Here is a 10,604-nt window from a genome sequence, read left to right on the forward strand (position 1 = left end):
AGTCCCACTGGGTTAGTCCCCTTAGCCCCACATATACGGTAGACATGTAAACACATCCATCAAGCACAATAATTATGAAGCACAACAAGTTCACACACATGACATTATAAGTACAGCACAATGCACACTATTTAAAACTACAGTAGAGTCTCGCTAATACGACCTTCCCTTATCCGACATTCCGTATAATCCAACGTCCCACCGCGAAAAAAAAAACAAACAAAAAAAAAAAAACGCATCAAGAACTGCAAGTTGCGAGTGTGAGCGTAGTCTATTTTTTGTTGCTCTCCACTCTATCTCAGCTAACTACTTACCCCGACTGTACAGTGGCACGTCCGTCTAGACCAGGGGTCTCCAACACGTCGCTCGCGAGCTACCAGTAGCTCGCAACCCCTCTCCAAGTAGCTCGCCAAAGGGTTAACGAATCTACATTCATTTGACAACCATAGCTAGAAGGGAACACGGGACACAAAGGGAGTCTATAGTTTTTTTTATATATAGTTTTTCACAGACACTTCACAAACACTAGGTGTAACGAACGTCAGGAGTGACCAAGGCCAAAGAAACAAACAAAACACATCTACCGAATATAACCCCAAGATAAGCTAATCCGAAGTGAACACAAAATGGGTGAAACGAAACGACAATGCCTAAGCCTAACTCCCTAACCAAACAAATAGTAATCCCACGTTTACGAAGAACAAAAAGGGCAGACACTCCTTGCACACACCTAGTAGAACACACAAACACACAGCCGAAGCGAAGGTATCCAGAGGGGAGATGAAAGAGGCGAAGTCGGAGTACAAGCGAAAGTTCAAAACCAAGCAGGCAGTCAAAACCAGGGCGAAGGTACAATAAGGGACGAGGCGAAAATCGGAAATCAAGAACAAAACAGTCATACACGAGCAATCAAACCAAAAGCAAAGCGAACGAAGAGTGAGCTAGCAGGCGACAAGCGAACAGCGGACAGCCGAAGTGACAAAGCTGCAGCCTCTTCTGTCGACGAACCGGAAACTGCTCCGAAGGCAAGGGAGGCGGGGCCAGGTCCAGAAGGCGGAGTCGAGGGAGCGGTTAACCAATGGGCGAGTGGGCAGGACGTCCTGTAGGCATATCCTCTTGAACTTACGGCACGTAATAATCATTATTTGCCCATTAGTTGTGAATCAAACAGTTGCGCTGCTGTCAAGCTTGATGAGTCAGGGGTGGTGATGTGACCACGGCAGGTAGCCATACCAAAAAGAGGCAGAAAACTTATTATTTTCATGAAGAGTGGGAAACAGAGTTTTGTTTCACAAATGTAAATGACAAGTGTGTATGTCTGATTTGTGGTGCAAGCGTGTCAGTCGGTAAAAGATGTAACGTGGAGTGCCATTTCACCCAGGTCCACAGCAACTTTTCACGGGACTTTCCTGAAGGTAGCAATCTACGAAAGGAGAAGAAAATGTGAAGATAATGTCTGAAAATGTCTGCTTTGTTTGGGTCTACATACCTCTGTGAGTCAGCCTTTTCTGACATGAATGTCATAAAAACAAAGCTCAGAACAAGACTGACAGATGAACATTTAAATGACTCCATAAGAGTGAACCTAAGTGGCTACACTCCACCATACACCTCTCTTGTTGACTCCATTCAGTGACAGTCATCTCACTAACTGAAAAAGACTAAATACATGTCACACATACAACTGGACATGTGAATACTTTTGTGAAGTGATACAGTGACATGTGGACAGATAACAAAATGACAAGTGGATAACTAACAATATCTGTGTATTTGTAATTGCATTTTTTCGACAGCATTCAAATTTCAGTTAATGTGAGACACTAGAAAGAAAAGCATACAGAAATACAAAATGCAGATGCAGGTTAACTAAATATTTTTTGTGTTTAAATACAAAATGTGAGTTGTGGACGCCAACATTTAGATAATGTTCAGGTAAATAAGCTTATTTAGTTTGTTTGGGTTGAAATAAGCTATGAGAATAAATGTTACAAAACTGAGTAGCTCTTGGCCATTTTCATTTTGTAAAAGTAGTTCTCAGAGGTAAAAAGGTTGGAGACCCCTGGTCTAGACTGACTCATGTGTCTGTCATTCGCCCCAACCTCATTCTCTCACTGTCACTACTCAGTGCAGGGCAGTTTATCATTGTATGCGGATCGGTTTATCGTCTGTTACATGCGTATGTGTCTGTGTGTGTTATTTTGACAAACGTTGTTATTTTGTTGTGAAACATGATTATTAGTTTCGTAATGTGTAAAATTATAACATAGTTTGACGTTTAATAGGCTTTGTCTTAACACGTCCCATTATCCAACATTTTCACTTATCTGACGTTCTGCCAGCCCGTTTATGTCGGATAAGCCAGACTCTACTATAATTATTACACATTTACACATTTTTGCAACTGGCACTGTGCCAGGTTCCCCCAATGTGCACTGGGTAAGTAAATCTCATTTTACCTCACTCAACTAGTGTGACAGTGAGACTGACTACTTTATATCTAAATATTGGGTGGAAAGAGATATTTCTGAGGCTTTGTGACAGTAGAAGGACATAGTTAAAATATCTTAAAGTGAAAATTTTGTACAAAGACACAAAAGCATAGTATTTGTAATACCATCCATCCACTTGTCCTATTTACGGTCGCGGGGGGTCCGGAGCCCATCCCAGAGGCTATGGGCACAATTTAGGCAGAGAGCAACCCAGGGTGGGGTGTCAAACCAATCGTAGGTATTTATAATACTTATATAAAATATATTTAGCATAAAAAAAATATTTTTTTTTATATGAAATACAAAATGAACTAAAGGTGAAAACTTGGGCTGCAGCAAATATTCATAATTTTGATAAATTTAAAAATGAAAATGACTCGAATGAATTCCAGTAATGTTTAATGATGACTTGAACAGACTGTACTATTAACACGGGGTGTCACCTAGTGGCAAGTCACCTCAAACGGAGAGGAAAAGGCAGGGAAATTAAGGCGGTTAGAAATGGCAGACAGTGAGTGGTCTGGAGTTTTTCACGTAGCTGTGGAGTGGATACATGCAGGGGCGCCGCCAGAAATCTTGGGCCCCATGAAAGATTAGAATTTTGGCCCCCCCTTTTTGCGAAAAGGTAAAGCCCCGAACAGGGCCCCATGTCAGTGCTGGGCCCCTAGAATCGTTCTAACCTTTCGCCCCCTGGCGGCGCCCCTGGATACATGTGTTGTGAGAAATGCAAAAATAAACCGGCGTGACATAACAGCAGGATGTGCATAAAAGAGTGTTTGAAACAGAAATGTCCAGGTGCATCTGCGAATTCTGTGAGATTATTTCGGTTAGCTTAATTGAAAGTCATGTTTAGCACAGTAAGAGTACCTACTTTTCAATGCTGTTGTATTGTCTTGAAAAGAAGCCTTCTTTCAACAATGCACTTCCTGAAACAACTATTAGTCGAATCGAATATCAAAATATTTGATACTTGCACCCCTAGTGGAAACCAGAGCTAATAAAACAAATCCAGTGGCCTGTACTACAAAGCAGGGTTGCTGGCTTATCGGGGTAACTTGTCGGATTTAAGGTAGTCTGGGCAAAATGTAAGTGAACGAATACGAAGTCCATTTAAACCGTGGTACCTCAAATCCGACAAGTTACCCCGATAAGCCAGTAACCCCGTTTAGTAGTACAGGCCATAGATCACAGAAGTGAACCGACTAATGATAAATAGATATAAAACCCAGAAAGCATAGACAGCATTAGGGTTTGGCTTATCTTAAAAAATATACTGATTTCATGTATGCATAATTAAACAATAGTATCCTCTGGAGGTGGGCGTGTCCATGGTGGGGAGGGGGACTACTGCAGGTAACTAGTGAACTGCATTCTGGGACTGATCTTACAAAAAAAAATGTTCCTATTAAATAATTTAAAAAGTACTGATGTACCCAGTGAGTACCTGACATTTCAGCTTCCTGTCCCCTGATCAGAAATGGGTTCAGTCCCTCCCCCCCACAGCTGCCCCAGTCCAGCCTGTTTTAAGACCTGAAACTAAACTCTCAGCCGTTGGCGCGAAACCCATATTTGCATGAACTGAGCAGGATGGTTCTGCTGCCCCCAGAATAGAGTAGGCAAATGTCCCCCAGTCCCCCTGGGGTTAGAGTGAGGTGGGGACTCACCCTGTGTCAGAGAGCAGCAGATTGTCTCATATGATAACTGACTGTATTAAATGGGGTTAACAGTTTCATGTATTTTAGTTACATTGTGACAATGATGTATTTCATGAGACAATATTCTGTCCATTTAACATAATGATGATTGATTAAATGAGTTTAATTAGAATAGTTTTTCATCCATTTTGTGAAGAATGAGGCGATGATATGGTTTATAAACTTAATATAGAGGAACTGCTCAGTATGAACCTTTTCAAACCTAATCCTCAACGGGATCATTTTGTACTTTTGCTATAAAAACAGAACTGTGTTTATATTCAGACTTTAAAAATCATTAAAGGCATTGAAAGGTTCAGGATCACGTCCTCACAACATTGTAATGATGGCATCACCGTGTGCTTCTTAAAATAACCAGCATTGATGGCAGTTTGTTTGTCAGACAGAATGAAAAATTTATTTATCTCTGCAGCATTCAGGAATAAAACACACAAGATAATACAAGGAGACACAAAAGCCTATAAAACATTAGTAATGATTTTCACTCATGGATCAAGCAAAGCACATTATTATCTCTATGTAATCAGTAAATCAGAAGCGTGTAGCACAGTACAGTAAAAACACAGTAATCAGCCGCTCATCACAGGTGACGCTGAGTTAATCTACTCTGAACAGTCGGCCCTCTTCAGCGTTTGAGTGACAGCAGCCTGGGAGCCCTGATTGGCCACACAGACCACTGAGCCCGCCTTCTTCCACTCGTCCGCAGTGAGGCTCAGGCTGCTGCTCCAGCTGTACAGGCCGTCCTTCTCCAGGAGCCCGCGGCTCGTCTCCGCGGCTTTGCTGCTACCGTCCACCTTCCAGCTCAGCTTCCAGTCGGAGGGGAAGCCCTTGTTGGCCAGGCACATCAGGGTGGCCGTGTTCTTGCTGGACACCTCCACACTGGAGGGGGGCAGGACCGTCAGGGTGGGGGCTGTGTTACCTAGGGGACACCAAAGGTACTTTAGGTCAGAGTCCAAGGCAAACTTTAAGTACTGTGTGACAACATGTACTAACTGCAGAATGACATAGTTGACTGAGTCTATGACTTTATAAATATTTCTTCATATAATAAGACAGACATTTCCATAAAATCTAAAGTAAATAATCTTGCCTTCCTACTGTATCACAGTGTATTCATCTTTACGTGGGTCTTTCAAATGAACGTTTTAAACACATGTGAGGTATGTAAATGAGTATCACTGATTATTATGTTCAACTGGTTATAATAATCCAGCTTTATATAATAACCAAATTGTTTTTAAAGATTAAGATCTATTTTCCATGTAGGATCCTTTATTTACTCATTTAAAAACAGGGTGAAATAATGTGAAGTTCCTACTGAACAAAGTCCTATACGCTATGAAAAATGCATCGCAAATGTTTAACTACAAAGCTGTGTCTACAGAACAACGATCATCGTTATGAATCACAATGGTAACACTTACACAAATACTTAGTAATAACTCTGGTACTACTGCATTACAAATTGTGAACAAATTATTAACAAATATAGTTGCTACTTTAAATAAAAAAATCATCAGAATTTTGAATTTTGCTATCAGAAATGATAACAAACATGACATCAGTATTTCACTTCTGTTAGTCATTATTTATTCCTTCAGTAGTTAAGAAAGATATGGAGAATTAATAGATATAGTACGAAATATATATAGTAACTACTTGGGGTAAAAGATGCGTCATGATTCTTTAATGACGAACAAGCATGAGATCAGTATGTAACTATAAGACTTAGTGGTTAAATAATACATAAGTAAAATACTATTTATTTGTGCCCCGTCAAAAAAAGTGTTACCGGTATAATTAGTTGATTGCTTTTTTCCCCCCGAACAAGATCAGAATATAACACAGAGAGACGCACTTACTTCCAACGTCCAGCCTGGTACCGCCGCCGAAAGTGTACCACAGTGATTCACGGCGCATCAGCCGCCGTACAAAAACCTCACAGCAGCGCAGTACAGGCAACTAGCAACCAGCTTTAAGTATATATACCTAACATTTGTTTACGGGTATAAAACTAATAAGTCAAAATTAGTATTTTCTGTCGCTTAAAGTAGAAATGTGCTGTTTGATATCTACACAATCCAATCAAATCTATAGCCTTCAACTTGGCAACTATTTTATATTATTAACGATTAGGCTAACAAATTACAATTTATATACTAGAAACTGCAAGCAGTTACGAAAGGGTCCAAAGCGTAGGATGATTGGACTGGTAGGACAGTAGAGGAATAGGGGCAGGGATCCGGCGGCCAGGGTAGTAGAAAGTCAGACAGAATTAGTCAGCCATAACAGGATGTAGATTTAGCATAGGTCTAATTAGATATTAATATATATGTTACTGGATTTGGCACAACATAGTGAATTTGACTGGCAATAAAATTTTAGTGTAGGACAAGTAGGACAGGACATATCGACCAAAATGTGTTGTGGGGCGCAACGGCGCCCCCCTCTGACTGACTGGGACGGGTCAGTGGGACTGAGTAGTGGGTAGGAATAGAAATCTTGTTGCCAAATTTGGTCAGTCTAGGACTTACGGTTTAGGCTGGGCATTGAGTTTTAGGGAAGAAAAATAATTATTGTTCAACCCTCTGTAGTAGTGCCTGAGCACGTCTAAATTAACAATAATAGAAGCTTCATTGATCCTCGTGAGGAATACACCTTTACATCTCCCCAGCTCACTTCACAGACAATATGCTGTGCATATCGGACTGCCTAGCTCGAGTACCCACCGAAGCTGGGTTCGAACCTGCGACCCTCTGATTACAAGCATACAAGTTTAGCCCACTGAGCCACCCGTTGCTGTGGTTAAAATGGGTGAGATCGGTTGACACCTTCCTACCTGATCTGGTTACTCATTTTAGCTCAATGAGCCTAGGTGAGTCTTAGACACATATAGACAGTGGCCGTAGCACACCCATTAGACCGATCGACACGAAATTTGTAGGGGATCTCTGAGGTACAGCCCTATATTGATGAGAGATATTTGGTAATGATTGGCTGAAGTATCCCTACGATATAGCTGTCTGATCGAAATGGGAAAGGCAGCAGTACAGTCAGGGTGTGCCTGGTGGCCGTACCTTACCGAAAGTTTATGTTTTTTCCCTAAATCTTTAAAAGGACTGTCTCCTGATTTGAATGACACCAGAATTATGTAGGTTTGGCGAAAATACAAGTAGGTTAACAAAATAACCTGTTTTCAAACAAACATAAATCATGCAAAAACACAAAGATATATAATGAAGTTCTTTATGAAGTTGGATTCGTCAGGACATATTCAATTGGCCTGGCAATAACTTTCAACTGTTGGCTTGACAGGTCTGGAGATATAGGCAGAAATGCAAATCGGGGTGCTGTAGCGCCTCCATCTGACTGACTGGGACTGGTCAGTGAGACTGAGTAGTGGGTAGGAATAGGAATCTTGTTGCCAAATTTGGTCAGTCTAGGACTTACGGTTTAGGCTGGGCATTCGGTTTTAGGGAAGAAAAATAATTATTGTTCAACCCTCTGGAGTAGTGCCTGAGCACGTCTGAATTAACAATAATAGAAGCTTCATTGATCCTCGTGGGGAAAACGCCTTTACGTCTCCCCAGCTAACTTCACGGAGGGTATGCTGTGCACATCGGGCTGCCTAGCTCGAGTACCCACCGAAGCTGGGTTCGAACCTGCAACCCTCTGATTACACGCATACAAGTTTAGCCCACTGAGCCACCCGTTGCTGTGGTTAAAATGGGTGAGATCGGTAGACACCTTCCTATCTGATCTGGTAACTCATTTTAGCTCAATGAGAATAGGTGAGTCTTAGACACATATAGACAGTGGAAGTAGCACACCCATTTGACCGATCGACACGAAATTTGGAGGGTATCTCTGCGGTACAGCCCTTTATTAATGAGAGATATTTGGTAATGATTGGCTGAAGCATCCGTAAGATATAGCTGTCTGATCGAAATGGGAAAGGCAGCAGTACAGTCAGGGTGTGCCTGGTGGCCGTACCTTACCGAAAGTTTATGTTTTTTTCTCTAAATCTTTAAAAGGACTGTCTCTTGATTTAAATGACAACAGACTTATGTAGGTGTGGTGAAAATCCCAGGAGGTGAATGAAATTACCTGTTTTCAGAGAAATATAAATCATGTAAAAACGCAAAGATGGAGAACCAAGTTCTATATGCAGTTGGATTCTTCAGGACATACTAAATTGGACTGGCAATAAAATTTAAGTGTAGGCTTGGCAGTTCTGGAGAAATAGGCAGAAATGCAGATAGGGGCGCTCTCACGCCCCCATCTGGCCTAATGAGATGTCCTTTACAGGGTGGGCTAAGGGTCAGAGGACAAATGTACCAGCTAAATTTGATTTGGATTGGTCATCATTAAGCCAGTCAAATTGCTGCTTGATTTTGATTGGCCGATGGCGGCCACTGTTTCAGGACTTATGACTGCCATTGTAGGTGACTGACCTCAGGCTGGGACCTAGTACATACCTGCCAAATATAAGTTGGATTGGCCAAGGCAGTCAGGAGATATTGGCAGTTTTTAGTTGTAGCGCCCCCTATAGACGAAATGCGGCCCGCCTTGGACCGTGTCCCCAGAATGGTGTCGGGAGTTAGGATTTCAAATTTGGTCGAGGTAGGCCAAGGCACGGCCAAGTTATAGCAGTCAGACCAAAACGGGCCAAATTTGGGCATTGTTTGGGCGTTGCTGATGGCCGTAGGATACACAAATGTCTGAATTTTTTTAATAATTCTTGATCAACTTAGAGTTCTAATTCGATTGACACCTCATTTGTCTGATTTAGTAGGACAAGCTTGGACTTTAAGGCTTAATTAGGATTTGCAAATTATGCAAAATTACCGAAAAATCTTCCCAGGCGTAGTTTCATAGTTTGAAAGGCAAATTGGTAGAACATACCTGTCTGTATCTGTGGAAAAAAGAATTTTGACTGTAGGACCAACGGGTCAGGAGATATCCACCAAAACGCTTAGGGGGGCGCTACAGCGCCCTCATCTGACTGACAGGGACGGGTCGGAGGGCCTGAGTAGTGGGTAGGAATTGACATCTTGCTGCCAAATTTGGTAAGCCTAGGTCTTACGGTTTAGGCTGGGCATTCAGTTTTAGGGAAGAAAAAAAAAAGAAGAAAATCCTAACAAAAACAACAATAAGGTTCCATAGCACTACGTGCTTGGACCCTTAATTATTTGACCTAATTGGATATAAAATGGATGGTTTAAATATCTATATCTTGCATTGACTCATCCAATTCATATTCTTATCAGGGCTCCCAAGTCTGACGCATTGATCGTGAGACATGTTTCGCCTGTAAAAGACGTGATCTCACGCCAAACTTTGGATGAAACTTGAGATCCTTGTTCTTATTGAAGGAATGGATCTTCACGATGAAACAAGAAATTCTGTCATTTGCAGTAATAACGAAACTGAAGTGTGTATTAAATATTTCTACGTGCATATTACAGATTAAAAACTGGATACTTACTACCAACATCCAGTCTGGTCCCGCCGCCGAAAGTCCACCACAGTGATTGAAACCGGTTGACACGCCGTACAAAAACCTCCCAGGGCTACAGCCGCGTTTCTTGTTGCAGTAAATACATTAATGGACGGTTAATTCCTAGCTAATTACCCCAACAATTGATAAGATAAAGAATCACTGCAATTTATATCATTCTGGCTGTAAAATGCAGCATCGCTCTGCAGAAATAAGAGTAAATTCTGCCTGTGATTCTGTTAAATGCCGTAGATTTGCGAAGTTCCAGGTTTTCCGGTATTTCTTCATAATCTCCTTCAAAATGATCCAGTGTGTTGTAAACAAAATGTGTGAATTTCGACCCAGATGACAGAAACTGCAAAGCTTTAGAATTACAGGGTTCCCAAATGTCAATTAAGATCACAGCATCGTCTTCATAATGAGAAACTATGTACAGGAACCTACTGTAACCAGACGGAGTATTTGCATAGAAACGACATTGTATTGTAATGGAATCACGTGTTTGAGTGGCTCAGCCAGCAACCTTGAGGTTTTCCCTGTTATGCTTTGTGATCAATGTTCCCTTTAAGCTCCGCGTTTGCGAAATTGCGCAGTACTCGGGGGCACGCGCTCATAATGATAAAATCCGCGCCCACAACAACATGGTTTTTATTTGTGTTTATACTCTGATATAGCCTACATTTAAAACTGTAATTGCTGTATTTTGCATTTGGATAAAAAAAACATTTCGAATAATAATTATAAACTACTAAGATATACCTGTCACTCTTAAAATGTATCTTTCCACCTGGGTGACAGGTAAAAAATCTGTCAGCCAATCAAGCAATCTCAAAGAGGAGGGGCGCCAGCCCCGGTCACTGGCTGCCGTCGCGCAGAAGCTCCCTGGGTCGCCTCTGT

General features: G+C 41.5%; 1 gene segment (V, D, J or C); it reads right to left on the bottom strand.

Annotated features, from left to right (window-relative positions):
• Nucleotides 1–4,577: 4,577 nt before the first annotated feature.
• LOC140588255 (Ig lambda chain C region-like) lies at nucleotides 4,578–6,323 on the bottom strand. The segment is given in 2 exon segments: nucleotides 4,578–5,126; nucleotides 6,070–6,323. Coding segments are annotated over 2 exon segments (375 nt in total).
• Nucleotides 6,324–10,604: the final 4,281 nt, after the last annotated feature.

The sequence above is a fragment of the Paramormyrops kingsleyae genome, chromosome 3, assembly GCF_048594095.1.
Source record: "Paramormyrops kingsleyae isolate MSU_618 chromosome 3, PKINGS_0.4, whole genome shotgun sequence".
Taxonomy (NCBI): Eukaryota; Metazoa; Chordata; class Actinopteri; order Osteoglossiformes; family Mormyridae; genus Paramormyrops; species Paramormyrops kingsleyae.